We start from the raw sequence: 21,841 nt of genomic DNA, 5'->3' as shown, positions 1-21,841 counted from the left end.
ACTACAAAGAGTGTCTGCAGTAAATAAAACAGCCTGTTCCTGTTTGTGGGACAGTTAAGAGACTTGAACAAGGCCGAGCCTCAGCTCCTGCTGTCAGGAGACACAGACAGATCAGGTCCACAGGTCCAGAGGTCCAGTGTCACTCACCCAGCCAGAGTAGTTACGCTGCCGTTCTCTGTTCCTCTGCTTCCGCTCCTTGGAATTTCTAAAAACAGGAGGAAACCAAACATTAACCGAGGACGGATCCTGAGACAGTATGGATCAGCAGCTACTGTTTGACATAATAATGTCAATTCTATGTCAGAGATCTTCAACAGGGGGTCCTTGACACCTAGGGGGTCCGCGGAGGTGCTGCAGGGGGGTCGTGGAATTTTTGGTTGATTAGACAATGTTTTATATCTTTTAGTCAGTCACATGTTAAAGGGATATTTCAACATTTTGGCAAATTCACCTATTGCCATAATCCCTATAGTCATAGCAGTAGTTTTGTTACCTTTAATTGTCAATGCAAGCTGTTTTTTGATAGGTGGGGCAGAGATACAAGCCGCTCAGCAAACGCTACGGAGGCTCATAGTATTTCCGGGTTTCCCTCATCAAATACACAATCCAGCAACTCCAAAACGCTCTGGTGGACAAGTTGTGACCTGCACATTCACCACGCTATGAGATAATAATGGAGCATTAATAGATGGAGTTGTTTTTGAGGCAAATGCGTAGCCGGAACTAGATTCCAGACACAGCTGCTCGGCACAGTGACTTCAAAAGCGAAAGTATTTCCGAGTATTTGCTTCATGTGTCGTAAAGTTACATCATTTTATGTTATTATTTGACTGACAATAAAAGGTAACAAACTTAAATTTCAATTGAAGTTTGAACACAAACAGTCACTGTGGCTGCATGAAGAACAGTGTATCTCACCATTATTGTCAGTCTTGTCCACGGCGGCGTACGTCCGCAGGAACTCAGAGAAGGCTCCCTCTGTGGCCATGAGCTGCTGGTACGAGCCCATCTCCGTCACCTGCCCCTCCACCATGACCAGGATCAGGTCCACCTGGGGCAGGTAGCTCAGCCCATGGGTCACCAGCAGACGGGTCTGCACACAGACACACACATTATGGTGTTGTTAGGTAAAAGATTTCCTGTGTATCATTTAGAGCCAGGACTTGTGGAGTTATTCAAAAACCTTTAAAGGGATATTTCAACATTTTGGCAAATTCGCCATAATTGTCTATAGTCTCAGGGGTAGGTTTGTAACTTTTAATTGTCGGTGCAAGCTGTTTTTAGAACGGTCGGGCAGAGACGTGAGCTGCTCAGCTAACGCTACGGAGGCTAATGGTATTTCCGGGCTTTCCCTCAAAACTCATCAACAATCCAACAACTTCAAGACACTCTGGTGGACAAGTTGTGACCTGCACATTCACCACGCTATGAGATAATAATGGAGCATTAATAGATGGAGTTGTATTCAAGTTAAATGCAAAGACGCCGATGTGCATTCCCGTCGGCGCAGTAGTTTTTTGGCAAGGAGTCTCTTTTCGGCATAACAACGGATTTGCCTCGAAAACAACTCTGTCTCATAACGTTCCATTATTATCTCATAGCGTGCTGAATGTGCAGGTCACAACTTGTCCACCAGAGCGTTGTGGAGTTGTTGGACTGTGCATTTGATGTGTTTTGAGGGAAAGTAGGAAATACCATTAGCCTCCGTAGCGTTAGCTGAGCAGCTCTGCCCCGCCTATCTAAAAACAGCTTGCACCGACAGTTAAAGGTAACAAACGACTACAGGGATTATGGCAATGGGAGAATTTGACAAAATGTTGAAATATCCCTTTAAGTGAAGTTTTACATATTGGATATCTTTAAAAAAAAGAACATCCAGTCATCTGGTATCATTAATCTGATAAAATACATAGGAGCATTATCCACTTCATGACGTCTGTACAACATTCATTACAATGGGTGTTACTGGCCCTGAAAGAAGAAGAGCTGAAGTCAATGTGCTAGAGAGAGAACCAGTTTTGATGACTGGTTTTAACATCAGGGTGTAACCATGGAAACAGTATTGTATCAGTTACATGACAGAGATGATTTTCTGTCATGTGATGAGACACTTGCTCTGATCTCTCCTTTTTATTTCATTTATTTCATCTACAATACATTTTTTATTATTTTACTGAATGTAAAATAAATTATGTCAACAAATGTTCAAAGAAAAAATATTTATAGGCTAGCTAGTGTTGTGTCTTCGTGTTTTTTTGTTGCTCTGGTCTCTGACAGTGAGTGGAGATATCATGTTGGTTTTCATTCAGCAGACCTTCATCTTGTACCTGCCTGTAACAACAGCATCTGTGTGACCAACACTGCTGTGTGGTAACAGACTCACCTTGTCCTTCAGCAGCCCCTGAGGACCAATGACCTGATCAAAGATGTGTTTTCCTACGTGGGCGTCCACGGCGGACAGCGGGTCGTCCAGCAGGTACACGGCTCGGTCACAGTACACGGCCCGGGCCAGGCTCACCCTCTGCTTCTGACCCCCAGACAGATTCACTCCCTGCAGAGAGAGAAACAAGGAACAAACACCAAGGTGATGACAGAGACTAGTAATCAGTCCTTCTCCTCCGAGGTTAGAAACAGAAGATACATCATGCTTAAAGGACAATTCTGGGCAAATTCAACTCGGGGGTGTATTTTCCTAACATTTTAGGTCTAAAAGAAGGAATCTGAAGATTTTCAGTTTAATTGCTCCTGTTTTGTGGTAGTTGTGTCTGTCCCCGCATCGCCACGGCAGCAATGAATGGGAGCGGATGCAAGTTCCGCTGCTTAGCCTATTTACATCCCTCAAAGCTGCAATGTTTTTCCAAGGTAGGAAGTTTATTTACTTCAAGCAAGCCGACATGTTTGTAAAACTAGATCTAATTCAAAGTCTCCTGCAGTCTCGCGCGAGACCCAAGTTGACGCGCTCGGTGTGTTCAGGTGCAGTGGGAGCTACCGTTTGTGTCATAAACACAGGAATATCAACTCTTGACTTGTTTGAGTAGCCACCTGACGCTGTCTGTGGAAAAAAATGTACACTTCAAGCAAGTAAAGAGTTGATATTCCTGTGTTTATGACACAAACGGGAGCTTTCCCACTGCACCTGAACACACCAGCACTGCAACTTGGGTCTCGTGCGAGACTCCGGAAGACTTTGAATTAGATCTAGTTTTACAAACATGTCGGTTTGCTTGAAGTAAATAAACTTCTGGGTGTCGCCATCTGACGCTGTCTGTGGAAAAAAAATGTGGCTTTGAGGGCTGGAAACAGCCTAAGCAGCGGAACTTACATCCGCTCCCATTCATTGCTGCCGTGGCGATGCGGGGACAGACACAACTACCGCAAAACAGGAGCAATTAAACTGAAAATCTTCAGATTCATTCTTTTAGACCTAAAATGATAGGAAAATACAACCCAGAGTTGAATTTGCCCGGAATTGTCCTTTAAGATCCCTGGTGAGAGGAAAGTGACAGTGTGTGTTCCACTGTGCAGACAGCTGGAGTCAGACCATCAGCTCCTACCTTCTCTCCGATCTCCGTCTCGTCTCCAGCGGGGAGGATGTCCAGGTCCGGCAGCAGGGCGCAGGACGCCACCACGCGCTGGTACCAGGCGTCTCTCCTCTCCTGACCAAACACTATGTTGTCTCTGAGGGTGGAGTTCTGGATCCAGGCCTGCTGGGGGACGTAGGCCACCGAGCCCTGCAGGGAAACACACACTGTGAATGAACCTTCTCTGATGTTCTCCCATTAGAAAACATGTGGCAACAGTAGCTACTCCATGGAGACTCAGCAGCTGGCAGCAATCAGGGGAGATTTGATACAATATTATCTCCAAGTCAAAGACCGGTTTTCAGGAAAGAAAGTGGATCTGCCACCCAAGAAAATGGTATAAAAGATATAGTTTAGATACTGTGATCTCAGTTTAGCTCTGGGGGGGCAGCAAAGGGTATCTCACATGGAAATGGATAGAGTGCACTGCATCTGTATCAATTTCCACTCAGGTTTTGGAACATGTTGGGAGTGTTGGAGTGGAGGGTCACACTTATGCCCAATTCCAATTCTATTTTTCATCCCTACCCCTAGCCCTTAACCCTTGCCCCTTGAAACGGAGCTACAAGGGGTAGGGGTTGAAAGTCAACCCCCTCGGTTTATTGTAAAACATTTATTTATTGATGTAAATGTGGTGATTTATGTACGTATGGCTACAGAGCCCCCAGGCAGCGCTGCTCCTCTGTCCAATACACACATGAAGCTTCACTTTTAATTCAAACAAATTAATGCGACTGCCACAGTTGTTACATTTCATCAATGAGACCAGTATTTATCTCCCAAAAAGAATGTAACTACCCGGTGGTAAACTTCTAAAAACCTGCGGGTAAGTTAATTAGCGATCGTCTTTTCTCCCGGGATGACGACGGAGGTTGGCCGGCTGATAAGCTCTCCGGCCGGGGTGGTGTCTCTGTGACAAGCCGCTTCACCGTGGAGCTTCACTTCTCCGAAAAACATTGGAGCAAACGTCAAACAGCAGTCATTTGGATAAACCGACCGCACATTGGGGATCTAAACAGCTACTTTCTCGCATGAAAAAATTAAAACTTAACAAAATGACGAAATAACAGCGCTACAGTGAGAAATAAAACAGCTGCCGGTTGCCGCAAGATGCATTCTGGGAAACTTGTCATACCCCTCGGTTTGAAGTGTGCCTCTGAAAAATCTCAGTTTTGAGGGCAAGATAGCCCTACCACTTTCCCCTAACCCTCATCTGAACCAGAATTGGGACACCCTACCACTTCACGTGAACACGCAAAACGAAGGGTTAGGGCCAAGGGCTAGGGCTAAGGGGGGAATCGGAATTCACCCTTAGACTCTGGTCCACAACTGAACCTCAAATCCACCGACAAGACTCAGTCTGTTGTATTACTGTCTGATCAGACAGGTTAAGAGTAGTTCAGCTGTAACCATGGTAACTGTAGTCATCAGACACTGCTCCATCTGGAGTTTAAAAACTGAGGCTGCTGTGTGTGTTTTCTATGACAAACTGTAGCGCTCACCTTCACAGCCACTGTTCCTTCCAGTTTGTCCATCTCTCCCAGCAGGGCAGAGAGCAGAGAGGACTTTCCTGACCCCACGTGTCCCACCACAGCCACCAGAGAGCCTTCTGAGATACACACATTCAGCCTGTACACACACACACACACACACACACACACACACACTCACTCAGATGGCTTCACACTGATGATCCTCCTCCTCCTCCTTCACCTCTTTATAAACATTTCATGGTTCTTATGACTATGTGTGTGTCATGGTAGAAACACGTGATGGTGACATGCTCTCTGCTGTTAGACTGAACTGACTAAATGATGTGAGCAGCTCAGACTCTAAGGCAGCGCTCAGCTTCAGCTCCTTCTATATCCTCACGTAACTACTAATAAAAAAGAAATGATATCAGTGTCATTGTAAAACACTCACTCACCTCTTCAGTGTTGGTGACTCAGTTCTGGACCAGCTGAACACTCCATCCACTATGGAGACACTGTGTGGGGCTGGAAGGACGACACAACACAAACTTATGTTAAAGGTACATTGTGTAGGAATTTCTCCCATCTAGCGTTGCGGTTGTAGATCGCAAGCAACTCAATTGTATTTTTCATGCTGCATTCACATGAAATTGGGCAGACAGCAGACGGACGACAGCCGCTGCACGTAACGGCATAAACAAGCCTCTATGTAAACAAGTGGTCCGTCAGCACGAGGCAAAACAATACATCTAGTAACTATTGTAGTATTATGATTTTTGATCAGGTGTAATATCATATGAAAATGTTTAGTGTTTATAATATGATCTTTTTCAAATAGGTTAAAATACTGAAAAATGACCAAATGAAGACAGTAGCAAGTGGTCTTGTGACCCATGTTAACATGTTATGTTATCATACCTGTGATGACTTGAGAAGACACTGGGTCAGATACATGAATGTTTATACAAAACTAAATGAAATACATGGTCACACAGAGGACAGATGAGGACAGACTCACAGCCAGCTGCTGCTTGGTGCTCCACACTGTCTTCCTGCAGCTCCTCGTGGGACAGGAACACTCTGAGTCTCTTCAGGGACACACTGGCCTGAGGACACACAGAGACCAGGAGAGGGAGGATGAGACTGGTGTAGTCTCTGATGTCCCTGTAGTTTATTCTGCCCTCACTGCAGTCCTGTAAAGTGTCCTCTACCACTGACTGACAGCACAGCTCACAGCTGATACACCATGACCACTTCATGTCAGGTGTGTCCACACAGACAGTTCTCACCTAATTCATCCAGGTGTTTTAACATCTGTAGTGTATGGCGGCTCCAACAGTGAGACAGATACCAGTGTGACTGACCTGCACCATGCTGCTGATGACCATCGGCAGCATGTTGAGGGGGAATCGCAGGATGTTGAAGAGCGCCAGCGACACGAAGGCTTTCTGGGCGTCCAGCACGTTGTGTTCATCAATCAGGACGTAAACAGAGAAGGTGGAGAGAGCGACCTACATCAGAGAGAGGAAACGGTCTGAGTGGAGTTACAGTCTGGGTCACTTTGAAAATGAAAACCACAGCAGATCACAGGTTTATCAAGGATTTCCCTGATGGGTGTCCACAGAACAACATGATAATGAGGCCTGTGATTGTAATAATAAAGTAAGAACATATTTTATTTATCCAAACACTTTACTTGAGTTAGAATGGGCACAGAAACATACATTCAACATTACTAAGGATAGTAAATCATGCAGGACACAACCACCACACCAATAATCTGTTTATCAAATGAAAAGTATTAAAGTTTACTGACTTAGTAAAAAATGAAAACTGCACAGATAATATACAAAGCCAAGAAAAATTTACTCCCTAATAATATTCAAAAAATGAGAGGGGAGATATGAGCTAAGAGGGAAACTTGACTTAAAACAACCAACCAAGAATAAATACTACATCTGTGGCGGGAGTAAAACTGTGGAATAGCTTGACAGAGGATCTCAAACAAAGCAAAAACATAACACAATTTAAAAATAGATTAAAACATAGTGTGATAGAAAGCTATAAACAGGATTGATTAATTGGGTGTTGATTGCAACTGTAATGCTGTTAAATTATTTATTTCTTTTATTTTTTGGCTACACTTAATTATTGGATAATTATTTCTTTCTATGACTCTGATTGCAACTGTAATACTGTTAAATTATTTATTTCTTTTATTTTTTGGCTTTATTTGTTAATTATTGGATACCTGTTTCTTTCTATGACTGTGAAACCATGAAGAGCTCTAATGGATTTAATGGAATATTGAATTAAAGGGTAGGCTTTTATAAGTTAGGTAGCTTCAGCCTGCACCTTTTCCATCTATTTATGAACTAGTTGAACGAATGATGGTTTTATGGAAGGTTGACTGACTGTGATTGATGCTCAACTGTAAACAATTTTGTGTAAAAGATTGAATAAACTACTACTACTACTACTACTACTACTACTACTACTACTACTACTACTACTACTACTACTACTACTACTACTACTACTACTACTACTACTACGCGCTAAAAGCAGTTCTGAAAAGGTGAGTCTTGATGAGGGATTTGATGATGTGTTGGTGTCTCCACCGCTACTCACCAGGAACGGGGCACAGACCCAGGTGAAGGTGGACATGGCGCCCAGGTAGGCGGCCTTCTTCAGGACCTTCAGCTCACTCTCACGGATCTCGGACACCTTGTCCTTGAAGGCCAGCTCCCAGGCGTACAGCTTCAGCACCTTGATGCCGTTCAGCATCTCATTCATCAGTTTAATGCGATTGTCTTTACTCTTCATCTGAGCCACCTGCAGCACACGGGGACAAGCTCTGTCAGATACGCAGAGCAACTGACCTACAGACTTGTTTCAGACCCAGTAGATGAAGACAGACAATAATTCTCCTCCTCCTCCCTCTGCACAGAACGGAAGCAAAAACCTCCTGCAGGGCCCCAGACTGCCCCTAAAATTTGAGACAGGGCAAGTAGATTTTTCATCTACTTACAACCAGTAAATTCACTGGGGTTTTTTTAACACTGGTGAAACATGGAAGTGGCGACGCAAAGAATCTGGAATCTGTCATTACAGGTGTCAGGCCAATGTGTGTGGGGATCATGAATGAAAAATCCTGTCAGTGCACCTGCTCCACCTGATCCTAAGTGATGGGAACGAGCTGAAATACTGCGGTATTTCGTTGCGTTTTGACATAATCCCCGAGAGGCTGCGGTTCTGCGACGTGCACATACAGAGGGAGCAGACGTCGGAGCAGTGTTGCTTCTGCTCACAAAATGCCGAAGCGCAAGTGTAGCTGTACACAGGGGGCGGACCAACCATCTGTGTGTTCTGGAGAATCACAGAACGGCCGGCGGCCACCACGTAGTCACCGTTTGTTTTGTTCTTTCTTTTCTTTTTTTCCAATAGGCCTACCTGACAACCATGTTTAAGGGAGACCAGGGACAGTTGTAACACTTATTGAATTTTTCTCAACAAATCAGAAACCCTTTACACTAGACTAGAATATCCAATTTAATATATTTAAAAATATGTATGAAAGTGGTCATATTTTCAGGTTGCAAAATTCATCTAAATGCAGTTGTAACACATTCCAGGGTGATCTACCTGTTGACCCTGAGAAAAGCCACTGGTTGGAATAGAACAATACAACTCAACATTTGTACTGTAATGTGTAATGTAATTTTCTTTGTTAGAATTGATATTATAAAATTGGTATTGAAAAAAGTATCGTCCAGGAACCGGTATCGAAGTGAAGGTATCGGTATTGAAAATGGATGGATGGATGGATGGATGGATGGATGGATGGATGGATGGATGGATGGATGGATGGATGGATGGATGGATGGATGGATGGATGGATGGATGGATGGATGGATGGATGGATGGATGGATGGATGGATGGATGGATGGATAACAGGTGCTGTGTTGGACATGACCTGACACAGACCAGGAGGTGGACTGAGGGACATGGTGTGACGATGTGACTCTGACGGCCTGGTCGCACTGCACGTGGAACCGAAGCACAGCGCCCTGGAGCGGAGGCAGTTTCAGATAGGTGCACATGTTAACTGGTCTGCCTGGTCGTACATCTTGCGCTGTGCGCGTGGCTGCAGCGCTTCAGTTTGGCGTCTGTTCTATTTTGCACGTGCGCCACGAGCGCCAAGAGCGCCGTCTGTCAAGCTGGATAGACCAGATCGTACCGACAGGAAGTTGGGCACAGAAAAGGCGAGAGAATCCGGTCAATTTTCAAAATAAAATAATTAAATGATGATTAATTAAGTTGTTTCCGCAGGCAGTGCGTCCGGGGTGTGAGGAGTGGTCTCACCTGGTATGTTTTGGTCTTCATAGCGATGACAGCGTTGACAGGAACCATCAGAACCATCACAGCAACTCCAGCCAGCACAGATGGACCCAGGTTCTGGAGAGCCACAGGTTAACAATAATAAAAACACACATCAGCTGCTTCTAAACACTCTTGAGCTGTTCAGAAATGTTTTTAATATCAAAGTGTTTCCGCTGCATTGAGAATATTCAGGAAAAACAGGTCAGTTCACATTTTGTAACATCTGAGCTCTGCGGTTTCTCTCACTGCTGAAGCAGTACAGACCAGTGGGTCTGTAATCCTACCTGCCAGAGAAAGTAGAGGGCCAGCACCACCTGCAGAGGCGCCGACCAGACCATGTTGATGTACGTGATGAGGTCCATGAAGCGCTGAGCATCCACTGACATCAGGTTGACCATCTCCCCCACCGTGGAGGTGCGGCGCGCTGCGCTGCTGATAACCAGGGCCTGACAGAGAAGAACAACAACAACAATCTTTATTTATATAGCACATTTCATGCGACAAGCGCAAATTCAATGTGCTTTCACAAAAACAAAACAAAGCACAACATTACATAGCTCGTAAAATACGTATAAAAAACAATAAGAAGAAAATGTTGCAAATCAAAAAACAATTAAAAACTAAAAGCTTGTGAAAAAAGAAATGTTTTTAGTCTGCTTTTAAGAGATGATACTGTTGTAGCAGACCTGAGTTCGTGAGGTAGGGAATTCCAAAGAGTAGGACCATAATGACTAAAGGCACCATGAGCTGAGTTTGAGTGTATTCTTGGAATAGTGAGTAGACCTTTAGTTGGTGATCTCAGGGATCTGTCTGGTGTGTACTCAGTGAGCATGTCAGAGATGTAGAGAGGAGCTGCACCCTTCAGAGATTTAAAAACAATAAGTAGATTTTCAAATCAATTCTCTGCTTCACTGGGAGCCAGTGAAGAAATGCTAAAATCGGAGTGATGTGTTCACATCTTTTGGTTCTTGTTCAAACTCTGGCTGCAGCATTCTGGATAAGCTGCAGTTTATAAAGTGCTTGTTTTGTTAATCCTGGTAAAAGTGCGTTGCAGTAGTCTAACCTACTTGAAATAAAGCGTGAACCAACTTTTCAGAATCAGATAAGGATAAAATGGGTCTAACTTTAGATATGTTCCTAAGATGGTAGAAAGCAGTCTTGGAAATGAAAGAGACATGCTTATGAAAGTTGAGATCAGCATCGAGAATCACACCTAAGTTTCTTACATGCTCACTAGGTTTCACAGGACATGGAGTTAATAAGGAACAGATTTGGTGCCTCAGAGTCTTCGGACCTACTATAGAAGACATCAAAGAGCGAAAGAAATGAGTCTGAAGCAGGACCAGAGAGACCGGTTCCTGCTGCCACCTCAGAGGCCGTACCTTTCTGTAGACCGCTCCGATGATGGCCGTGCGGAGACGCATGCCCGAGACGAAGCAGACGTGGAAGTACTTCTGGAGGATGAGCGACTGAAAGCAGGTGCAGAAGAAGAGCAGAGCGGTGTAGAAGTAGCCCTGCCAGGAGGGGGCGCTGGAGTTGTTCACGAAGCGGATCAGCAGCCTGGACCGGATCAAACGCAGAAAGTCAACATTATGTGTAAAGGTAGAGTCTGTAGGTTTGTTCGCTGCAGTTTGTCACAAAACAGGGCGCCCACTCTGCTAACTTGACATTAAAGGTATAATATGTAGGAATTAACCCCATCTAGCGGTGCGGTTGCATATCTGAACGTATTCTTGATGTTGCATTCACGTGAAATGGGGCAGACGTCAGACAGACAACAGACGCTGCATGTAACAGGATAAACAAGCGTTTATGTAAACAAGTGGTCCGCCAGCACGAGGCAAAACAATACAGGTGTGACAATATGTTGTCATGGTGATGTGGTATTGTTTTACCGTCTTTCTCTGGTGGAGTAAAATGACATCCGGTTGGTTTGCCGACGGCCGTCTGCCTGACTGCACCTGAATGCAACACCAGTGCCTCCGTCCTTCCTCACACTCACAGTGGTGACAGTTTTAACAGGCCGAGCCCACAGCTCCGCTCAGTTTCCGTGGTTACCTACGGTCACGCTGCCACTCAACGTAAAAATGGCGATGCAACATGGCCGCCTCGGTTCGGTGCGTCGCCCACTTCTGTATTTGTAACGACTTGTAACAACTTATTCTAAGGGAAAGCTTTCATTTGTATGCGGCTGTGATTCGACTTCAGTGAAATGTGTATTTATGAAAGCAATATTTCATTTTTGCTAATAAAAAGCCAAATAAGTTACATACTTTAAACAGATTGCGCTTGCCCACATGATATCGCCCATAGCAAAAACCGACACTCCTCACAGCATAGCCCTGGAGGCTCACGTTGCCGGCAGTGCCGTTGCTCCAGCAGGGAAATGCTGCCAGTGATGAGCCTGTTCATTCTGGGCACACCTTCAGTCTTTAATTACCTTCAAAGCTCAAATGCACCAGCCCATAATTAGCAAATCAGATACTGAGATTTGGCCAAAAGCGTGTCACAGTAAAAATCTCAGTGTCAGAATCAAAACCAGTTCATCCATGAGTCTTACAGAATGTGCCAAGTACGCATCTTCCCCTGGCTGCGACACCCAACACCTCCTAACTTAACACATTCCTCAAACTACCGACCATACACCTGCAGTCAACACCTGTGTAAAACACCCTTCTTTTGTTTAAGTTACATATCGGTATCTTATTACTTGTTACTTAGGGGCATTTTAATGGTCCAGTCATGGTCATGTGACATGACCCAATGTTACAGGTTAACAAGGACCACCTGAACCAGGACTGTTAAACATTAAAGGGGAATTGCCGTTTTTTTTTTACAATCTCTGGAATCATTATTATCAGAATGAACCGCATGGCGCTCAGAGATGACATCATCCAGGTCAGAGGTCAGTAGGTCAACCTACAGACTCCGGATGTTGATAACAGCTAACCCCGGACTCAGAGGGGAATAGCACTAGCCTATCAGAACTAAATATTGGTGAAATGAAGGAGTTTCTCTGCAGATAATGTGTTATTTAGAGGTTGCATTCCGCTGCCCTGCAGACTCCATTATACGGATATACGCGGCTCTCAGATGGATCTAATTTCGTTGAAACGACTTGTAATGACACCAAAGTTATCTGGGTGAGTAAATGATCGTATTTTATGCCAGAAATAAGGTCCAGATTGTTAAAAAGAACGGACACCGATGTCTACAAACAAGGAAGCAGATGATATTATATTAGGCAGGACCTCTTACATAAGACTTTGCAGGAAGTGGCCCCTCAACTTGGGGCCCAGCTTCTGAACCACTGTTCTAAATCATGTGCACATGAAGTATGACGCTCAGATAAACAGTGGCCCTGTACGATGGTTTAGAGGAAAGTGAGGCTTCTCACCGGAGGATCTCAGGCCCCACAAACATCAGGATGTCCTGGATGATCTTATAGAGGCAGGAGACCAGGAAGTAGGGCCCGAAGGTCAGGCACAGGGCCCAGAACAGCGAGGCCTCTTTTGTTTTCTGGGAGTTTTTCACAATCAGGATTTCAGACTCTTCCACCGCTCGGCCCTCTTTGCTCTCACTGTTGGGGACCTGCCTGGGGGAGTACAACGTCTTCTGCTCCGTCCTGGAGGAGACAGAGAAGAAATACACAGAATAAGTGTGACTTCTTTTTCTCTTTATCTCAGATTCTGAAGGAAACGCTGAGTGCATCACATACCCGGCTTCTGACCTTTTGACTTTTTGGCGCTCTGTGTTCCAGCGGCGCACCAGCTGGGGCACCACCCTCTGGGAGCGGTCCTCAGGGTTCAGAGACCACAGGTCCTTCTCCTCCAGCGGGCGCTTGTAGCCCGTCACCATCATCCTGGAGAGACAAGATGGACCACACACACGTTTAGATTAATGAGACAACACGAGGGACAGAAGGAGAAGAACATCGGAAGAGCAGAGGTCCTGTGATGTAGGTACCAGACACACACCTATATCTTCTTGTTTCGGTCACCCTTTAAAGGGATAGTTCAACATTTTTGCTAAATTCTCCTATCACCATAATCCCTACAGTCAAAGCAGTAGGTTCATTACTTTGAATTATCGGTGCATGTTGTTTTGAGATCTGCGGGGCAGAGACGTGAGCTGCTCAGTGAACACAATGGAGGTGAATGGTACAGGTCCCCTGTCCCTCATCAAACTCATCAAATACACAATCCAACAACTCCAAAACACTCAGGTGGACAAGTTGTGACCTGCACATTCACCACGCTATGAAATGATAACATCTAATGATGTAACATATGAAAATACTCAGAACTACTTGAGCTTTTGAAATCACTCCACCTAGCAGCCGTGTCTGGAATGTAGTTCTGGCTACGAATTTGCCTCCAAAACAACATAATAATGTTACATTATTATTTCATAGCATGGTGAATGTGCAGGTCACAACTTGTCCACCAGAGCGTTGATGAGTTTGATGAGGGAAACCCGGAAATACCATTAGCTGCCGTAGTGTTAGCTGAGCAGCTTGCATCTCTGCCCTGCCTATCGAAAAACAGCTTGCAACGACAATTAAAGGTAACAAACCTACTGCTATGACTATAGGGATTATGGCAATAGGTGAATTTGGACCTGTAGGCTACCATTCACCTTCATTGTGTTCACTGAGCAGCTCACGACTCTGCCCCGCTGATCTCAAAACAACATGCACCGATAATTAAAGGTAATGAACCTACTGCTGTGACAATAGGGATTATGGTGATAGGAGAATTTGCCCAAATGTTGAACTATCCCTTTAAAGACATGCTCACTTGGTGAGTTACAGACAAACTTCCAGGCCCTCTCAGATCAACCTGCGCTTAACCAGCACTGTAACCATGGTGATCACTGTGTTTCCACTGCAGGTCTGAGGGACAGTCTACACCCACACTGGTCCCGTTGACCGTTGACCTCAGGTCTGACTGACAGCAGAGGAGACCCAGCTAATTAACCTCTGTGGGATCGTTATCAAAGCTGCTGGTGTCACATGGTTTGTCAGGGCCCCCGATAGTCGCTGGGAGCCCCGGAGGATCAGGGAGGCCCCCTCACTGATCACATGTTTCAGATCAGGGAGGTCAGGTTTCGAGAGAGGGATGAAGGAGGAGAGTTACATCCCTGAATGACAGAGAAGGTCTACGGGGAAGGAGGAGGTCTCCACAGCCAAAAAAAACTCTCAGTGTATGAACACACATGATAAACACAACTAACACAGTGACCAACAGCTACACAAATAACTGGAATAAAATAGGAATAAATGCTGATCTGAATAAAACTGCAGCATGTAACGGACTCATCTCAAGTGTAAGCTGCTTGTACTTGCAGCTTAATTAAAGGGATACGCCAACATTTTTTTTCGTGTCTTGCCTCACTCCCAAGTCCATGACAAGCAGATAGACACCATTCTTTCGACTGTGCATGCAGTAACAAGGGAGATACGGGCAGAGCTGGCAAGACACGAAGAAAAAAAAATTGGCGTATCCCTTTAAAGGGAAAACCAGAAACAAAAGTAACGTTTGAAGCACACGATACAGATCAGAGGAGGCAACAGGCACCTAGGAGAGAGAGGGTCAGCACCGAGAGAGGGGTGAGCGAAGGAACAATTTGACAGCGTTTGTTTAGGGAAGGAAAAGCTTCTTCTACTGTTTTCAACTATCTGCCATGTCTGTCAGCACACACACATACACACCACTCACACATGCACTGTGTGCGCTCACCTGGTGATCCACCAGAAGGAGATTCTGGAGAGGAAGGAGGCCCCAGGCTCAGGGCAGGGGTTCTGAAGACAGAGACAGGACAGTCAAAACCTAAACAGTCCATTAGAAATACATCAGCTGACTTTAACTGAAGCAGAGGGTGAGGCTGACTCTGGACACTGGACACAACATATTCACATGCAGCTGATACGACAACAGACCATCTGATCAACTCCTCTCCTGTTGGTTTGTGGCTGATCAGAGCAAGAGACAGAGACAGGTGTAGGTGGGGGGGGTCTCACCAAGTCTTTGACGGCCTGGGAGAAGAGCGGGGGCTGGTCGGTGAGGGAGGACAGGAACAGAGCGACCAGCAGCAGAGCGTAGTAGCTGTAGAAGGTGACGTACCGCCACACGCTCACCGTTCCAGGCTGCAACGAGAAAACACACCGATTTTTAAACCACAGGACCTGCCAGAGGACGGCTTCACCGCTGTGGTAGCCTACATCTGTTGTTGTTGTTGTTATCCTCCTCCATTAAAGAATTTTGCAGTTCTGTTCAGTCAGGACTCACCTGGTCCAGAGCCTGGATGATTTTGGACCTGAAGGAGACTGTGGCACACACCAGCGCCAGCAGCCAGTAGATCAGCATCACCCCGGACGACTGGACCCCCTTCATCCGCTCGTACTGGATCACCAGGGCGGCCAGCAACTGGAGCGCACACACATTTATACATCACACATGACAGACTCAAATGGACCACACACCGAGGACACATGCAGTCAACGTTAAAGGGATATGCCAACTTTTTTTTTTTTTCGTGTCTTGCCTCACTCCTGAGTCCATGACCAGCAGATAGACACCGTCCTTTCGACTGTGCGTGCAGTAACAAGGGAGATACTGACAGAGCTGGCGCATCGCTAATTAGCTTAGCTCAAACGCTGGAAGTGTATGGGTAGTGTTAGCCTGCCTCCTACCCGAGGCGAAATCAGCAGTCTGAAGCTGATTTCATTTTAGCTCTTTTAGCTCTCTTGTCTAAATACCAGCTGTTTACAATTTTGTTCAGACGACTTCGGCGCTACTCAAGCTAGCCGTTGTGACCAACACACTTCCCGGTTACTTTCACAAAATAAAACACCCGTTGCCCTTTACATACAGAAAACCATGACGATAGAATTTGTGCTTTTCCTTTGAAATAGGAAGCTAAGCTACCCTCGATGTAGCTAGCTTGAACCAAAATAAACCGTCTTTGCTTGAACCCTCCGTTTTGACCGATCTCGTCCCGTTAGCGGCATTTGACCGCTCAAGATGCCTTACCGGAGAGTTTTGTCAGCTCTGAGACGAAGATCGGCCCACCGGTTTCCATTTAGAGTTGCTGAAGAGTTTCTCTGATGACTTTAGGTGGAGGCAGGCTAACACTACCTATACACTTCCAGCATTTGAGCTAAGCTAATTAGTGGTGCGCCAGCTCTGCCCGTATCTCCCTTGTTACTGCACGCACAGTCGAAAGGATGGTGTCTATCTGCTGGTCATAGACTTGGAAATGAGGCAAGACACACAAATAAAATGTTGGCATATCCCTTTAAAGCTACAGTTGGTAACAGTTATTTAGTCATATTTACTGGAACTGTCACTCAGGGTTCCCACTCTTTCCTTGAAATCATTTTCTAGGACTTGTCATCACACCATAGTGGTTCTCAAACTTTTTTGCATCAAGGACCCCTGAGTTGACACAAATTAGACCACGGACCCCTATTGGACAACATTTTGAAGCAAACACCAGAAATACACAAATATTTGTTCTGAGACTGAAGAACTTTTTTAGTCAATGTACGTTCAAATTAAGGCCAATGACGTGAATTTTTGGAAATATTGTGGAGAAACTTCTGGAAAAGAGTGGCAAGATTTCTAAGATAAAAGTTCAAAAATTATTGAGAAAGAAGTGGTAAAATTTCTCAAAAACAATTCTAGAAAAATGTGGGAAAAAATTCTAAAAATTAATTAATTAATTTTAAAAAAAGAGTGGTAAAATTTCAAGAAGAAGTTGAGTACCCCCTTGAACCCTCCCCCGTCCCATTCATAAGTGTTCTTTTCGACAGTTGTGCCTTATTTTGTACATTTGCCCAGTGTGTTTCTATGTTTATTACTATCTCACCCCCAGAAGTCTGATTTAAAGATGTGCAGTCTATGGCTCTGACGTATCTATGAAATAATCTCTTACATGCTTAGAAATTATGACAAATGTATCATAGATAAAACAACCCAAACATGTTGTTTTTGTTTTTAAACCACACCCACTACAGCTCTCTGCTGCTCCTCTATCTGTCACTCAGCAGTAGCTGAAAAAGATAAAACTGCTGATTCCCCCGTTGACAACGACTCCCACAGTGTAAAACCAGTAAGAAGAAGACTGTTGTTGTTCCAGTTATCTAACTTCACCCGTGTGTTGCATCATGCTAAGATGGTTTTGGAGTCTCCAGTTGCTATGGATACAGTACACCTGCTCCCTAGCTTGTGCACGTGCGCAGAGGTTGGGGGAGGGACCTGAACACTGTATCCTTTTGAAATTTCCAACCAAACCCCATAATTTCGATTTACCAATTGTAGATTTAATCCTCGTGACAGGTGAAATAAAATGAAACTGCAACTGGCCAGGTCTCAGACTCCTCACTGAGACACCTGTCTGTTTTATGTTTTCTAACACTGCTTACAATAACCTTATTTTATTTTGATTTATTTATTATTTATGTTTATTGATACATATTGGAGCACCTGTCTGATGTTTCATGTTTGATTGTATGTACAACCCTGTTCTCTGTACATCCGTTTGTATGTACAACGTTTTCAATAAAGGTCATGAAAGAGAAAAAAAAAAAAGAGAGACTGATAGAACTCACCATGGTGAGGCCCAGTAGCGTGGGGCTGACCAGGAGGACGGGGGCTGGGATGCTGCTGCCATGACTTCTTTCCCAGAAAGAATAGAAAACATCTGACCAGCAGATGATCCACAGCAGAAGACCAACAGCCTGGGGGGGGGGGGGGGGGGGGGGACAAGTCATGTTTGAGTCAGTGATTTCCTAATATAAAGTAAAACTGGCTCAATCAGAGCTGCACGTCATCACACCATCGTTACTCACCGTTTTAGCTTTGTTGAGGTGACTCATGCATATGTAGCCCCGGTCGTGGCTGCGGAGGTAGATGAGGTAGATGGGAGCGCACACCCACAGATAGAGGCATGGCAGCCACACCAGGACAGTGTTTTGGAAACATTGAGTGAGGTCTGGGTTCTCAGTGTGCCATGTACGGTTCCAATCCTGGTAGTGGACAGAGAAAGAGAGAAACATCACAGTACAGTTCAAAACCACTGACATGTCATCCACAGGAGGTTACATGTACAACAGGAAAGCAGGGTGGTTGTGTGCACATCCAATGCCTATTTTAGGCCAGGTGTCGGACAGTCAGGATAATTGCAAAGAAAAAAGGGAATATCCGCACACTGGATTAAAGCTCCCATTTATTGGATAGCCTACTTGCTTGCTACGTTTCAACTGATGTGGTCTTCCTCAGGCAAATGTAGCAAGCAAGTAGGCTATCCAATAAATGGGAGCTTTAATCCAGTGTGCGGATATTCCCTTTTTTCTTTACATGTACAACAGGGCCAGGATTACATCTGGATCAGGTCTTTGTTTGGGTCTGGATCACAGCTGGAACATGTGTAGATCTCCATCACTGTTATATGTGTTTGAGATCATAGCTGGATCATGTTTGATTCTCCATCACATCTTGATCACTTTCAGGTCTCCATCACATCAGGACCATGTTTAGGTCTCAGTCACAATCGGAACAAGCTTAGATCAAGATCACAGCTGGATCATGTTTGGGTCTGGATCACAGCTGGAACATGTGTAGATCTTCATCACTGTTATATGTTTGAGATGTCAGCTGGATCATGTGTGGTTCACTATCATATCTTGATCACTTTCAGGTTCTCCATCACATAGCCTATGGCCCATGTTTACGTCTCAGTCACAACTGGAACATGTTAAGGTCAAGATCACAGCTGGACCATGCTTGGGGTCTCAGTCAGAGCTGGTCTGGATCATGTATAAGTATTGAGCACAGCTGGAACAGTGTGTGAACAGAGACTAACAGAGACCAGTGCAGCTTCTCAGCAGGTCTCAGATCAGTGTTTGGACTGTTAAACTATCACTAGAGACCCTTCAACAGACAGAGAGTAAATCTAGTCTTTGTTGTTGGGGACAGGTGTTGTGGTGTTGTGGTGTTGTGATGTTATTGGGGACAGGTGTTGTGGTGTTGTGGTGTTGTGGTGTTATTGGGACACAGTAATGTCTGTGTAACAGCTCTGTCCTACATCTGTGTGCTCCGGCTCAGTCCGGGCTGGTCTCTGCTGCGGACCGGGCTCTCGGGTTGTGTTGTGTCCCAGACGGGACGGCTGTACCGGGGTCAGCTGAGAGCCGCGGGGCCGTGGGGGGGGGGGGGGTTGTGTGCTGAAGCCGGTTCTCCCGTGGAGCCAGGCTAACTTCACGTTATGTGAGCGGCCGGAAGTCTCTGTTAGCATAAGTTACCGGCCGGTAGCTAACAACAACAACAGGGCAGACTGTGACAAACAGCACCGGGCTAACTAACAGCTGAGGAGGGGAAACTCACCCAGAACGGATCGGAACGGTCCAGACTGCAGAACTTGTCCAACCCCATTCGCCGCGACGCAGTGGAAGTCGCGGTTGAGACCGTCAGGGATGTTTTTGTCTCGGCTTTGGTTTTATAACCTGACTGAGGACCGGAAGGCGTCACCTTCCTCTTCTTCTAGGCTGTTTATCCAAGTCTATGTGAACGGAGAGTCTGCTGCCCCCTGCCGGACCAGAGGGAGAACTGCCCCCTGCCGGACCACAGAGGGAACTGCCCCCTGCCGGACCACAGGGAGAACTGCACGTCTTTTAAAGTTCAAAGTAGTTCACCTCCTGTCACACATCCAGGTCCGTCCCCACTCTGACCTGAGCCTGGAGAAACACCAGGTCATTCCACCTGTACTTTATAATAATAAACAACACATTTATTAATACAGATTTATTTGACAATGGAGTTTAGCTGCAGGAAAACTCACCTGACAGAGGGTCAGCTGTCGGCTCATGGCAGTAGCAAAGACTTCTGTCACTTTATGTTTCATTCATTAATTGACATAATGATAAAAATACAATATGATTACAGTCTACACTGTGTTTCTGTTGTGTGTGAGCCTCGATTTTCTCATTTAAAGCAACACAAGGTAGTTTTTTGATTTCTTTTATTCCTTTAACCCTCTATTGTACCGTGTTGCCCTCAGGCAACATACCAATTTTTGGCCTGTCACATCTCCACAATGCATCCCTTTTAATGCTGTAATGTACTTTAAAAAGGAGAGAAGACCATAGAGAACCAATAACAATGCTTTAATTTATCACATGACTTTCAGGAATAGGTCTGCCATTTTGCTCCACTAAAACGGTCTGAAAACATAACTTCCTGGCCCTTTTTTGTCTGGACTGTCGGAAGATACAACTATTTAAGACTTATATTAACACAAATATATCACTTACTTCTGCTTTAATCTTTAGGCTATTTTATATTAGGCTATTCTAGTTACATGTTTTAGTCACATGTTTTAATGCCTGTTTTTTTTAAAGTATCCTTACCTGTTTACTAACTTAAAGGGACAACGAGGAGTTTCTATTTGGTTATAAAAAAGTCTCACGTTAATGTGGATGAATCTCCGCTACCCACACTGGGCCCATTTTAAATAAATATATCGTTCTGTCTCTATTGTTATTTTGTTATTATTAGTGGTGGCGGAAATGCTGGTCGAGCCGACCAGCGTTTCCTTCGTGGCGAGTCATGAGAATAACGCAGCCGAATCGCCGTTTATGGTCGGAACTACGGTGGTATGTGAACCTCTTTGAACCTCTGACTTTAATTATTGATGAATGAAAACATGAGTCCGTCTTGCGCCGGTCAAAGAAATGTACGGTTCGCGCGGAGCCTCATAAATGTAGTGTGAAAACGCTTCGCTTTTCCAAAAGTCCTCGTTGTCCCTTTAATTTTATGAGCTAAAGAGCATTATATCTATTTTGTTCATTTTATACCTTTCTTTGTGTGATCAAATTTTTATTGGGATTTGAAGGACAACAATCATCATCATTCAACAGCACATACATAAAGTAATAATTACTGTATATAAACATGCACATAACCATGTACGCACACACAGATAGACACATACACGCTAAATAATAATAATGATAAAATGAAAAAATAAAAATAAAATAAAGATATAACTGCAAATAAATAAATAATAAAAATACAAAAGGCAAAAAAAAAAACATAAAATGTCACAAACGCAAAAGGAAAAAAAGTGCTAGTTAGATCTATCAAATGGTTAGATGCCATCCACAATTTGCAGTACACAGTAAAAACCCAAACAGGGAACATAAACCAAAGAAAACAGGACCAGGGGACGCGTGCTGTGGACAATTCCAGAAGTGCAACATCTATGAAGTTGAGCGGCCACTGTCGCCGAGTTAGTTTGGGACAGTTTCCATCTTGTTGTGATCATCTTTTTAGCTGCAGTTAGACCAGCCAGAAACACACGTTTTGGGGATTTAGTGAGTTTCAATTAAGAGAGATCATTTAAAA

At 44.7% G+C, this 21,841-nt stretch overlaps 1 protein-coding gene across 1 annotated transcript in view; it reads right to left on the bottom strand.

Annotated features, from left to right (window-relative positions):
* The window catches only part of abcc1 (ATP binding cassette subfamily C member 1 (ABCC1 blood group)), a 33,421-nt gene extending 13,457 nt beyond the window's left edge, over nucleotides 1–19,964 (bottom strand). The window contains exons 1-20 of the mRNA XM_085785169.1: nucleotides 19,823–19,964; nucleotides 18,292–18,468; nucleotides 18,052–18,180; nucleotides 15,728–15,865; nucleotides 15,460–15,585; nucleotides 15,179–15,240; nucleotides 13,168–13,299; nucleotides 12,835–13,062; nucleotides 10,820–10,997; nucleotides 9,722–9,883; nucleotides 9,420–9,512; nucleotides 7,685–7,888; nucleotides 6,418–6,564; nucleotides 6,072–6,159; nucleotides 5,509–5,578; nucleotides 5,084–5,210; nucleotides 3,555–3,731; nucleotides 2,384–2,551; nucleotides 919–1,093; nucleotides 148–205 (exon numbers count right to left, since the gene is read on the bottom strand). Coding sequence (XP_085641295.1) covers nucleotides 148–205; nucleotides 919–1,093; nucleotides 2,384–2,551; nucleotides 3,555–3,731; nucleotides 5,084–5,210; nucleotides 5,509–5,578; nucleotides 6,072–6,159; nucleotides 6,418–6,564; nucleotides 7,685–7,888; nucleotides 9,420–9,512; nucleotides 9,722–9,883; nucleotides 10,820–10,997; nucleotides 12,835–13,062; nucleotides 13,168–13,299; nucleotides 15,179–15,240; nucleotides 15,460–15,585; nucleotides 15,728–15,865; nucleotides 18,052–18,180; nucleotides 18,292–18,468; nucleotides 19,823–19,870 — 2,687 coding nt within the window. The 5' untranslated portion in view covers nucleotides 19,871–19,964. The remainder of the gene's footprint in view (nucleotides 1–147; nucleotides 206–918; nucleotides 1,094–2,383; nucleotides 2,552–3,554; nucleotides 3,732–5,083; nucleotides 5,211–5,508; nucleotides 5,579–6,071; nucleotides 6,160–6,417; nucleotides 6,565–7,684; nucleotides 7,889–9,419; nucleotides 9,513–9,721; nucleotides 9,884–10,819; nucleotides 10,998–12,834; nucleotides 13,063–13,167; nucleotides 13,300–15,178; nucleotides 15,241–15,459; nucleotides 15,586–15,727; nucleotides 15,866–18,051; nucleotides 18,181–18,291; nucleotides 18,469–19,822) is intronic.
* Nucleotides 19,965–21,841: the final 1,877 nt, after the last annotated feature.

This window comes from Trachurus japonicus, chromosome 8 (assembly GCF_045865225.1).
Source record: "Trachurus japonicus isolate A0001 chromosome 8, Traja_1.0".
Classification (NCBI taxonomy): Eukaryota; Metazoa; Chordata; class Actinopteri; order Carangiformes; family Carangidae; genus Trachurus; species Trachurus japonicus.
Note: the sequence above shows the minus strand (reverse complement) of the source record. Positions and strands in the feature narration are given on the sequence as shown.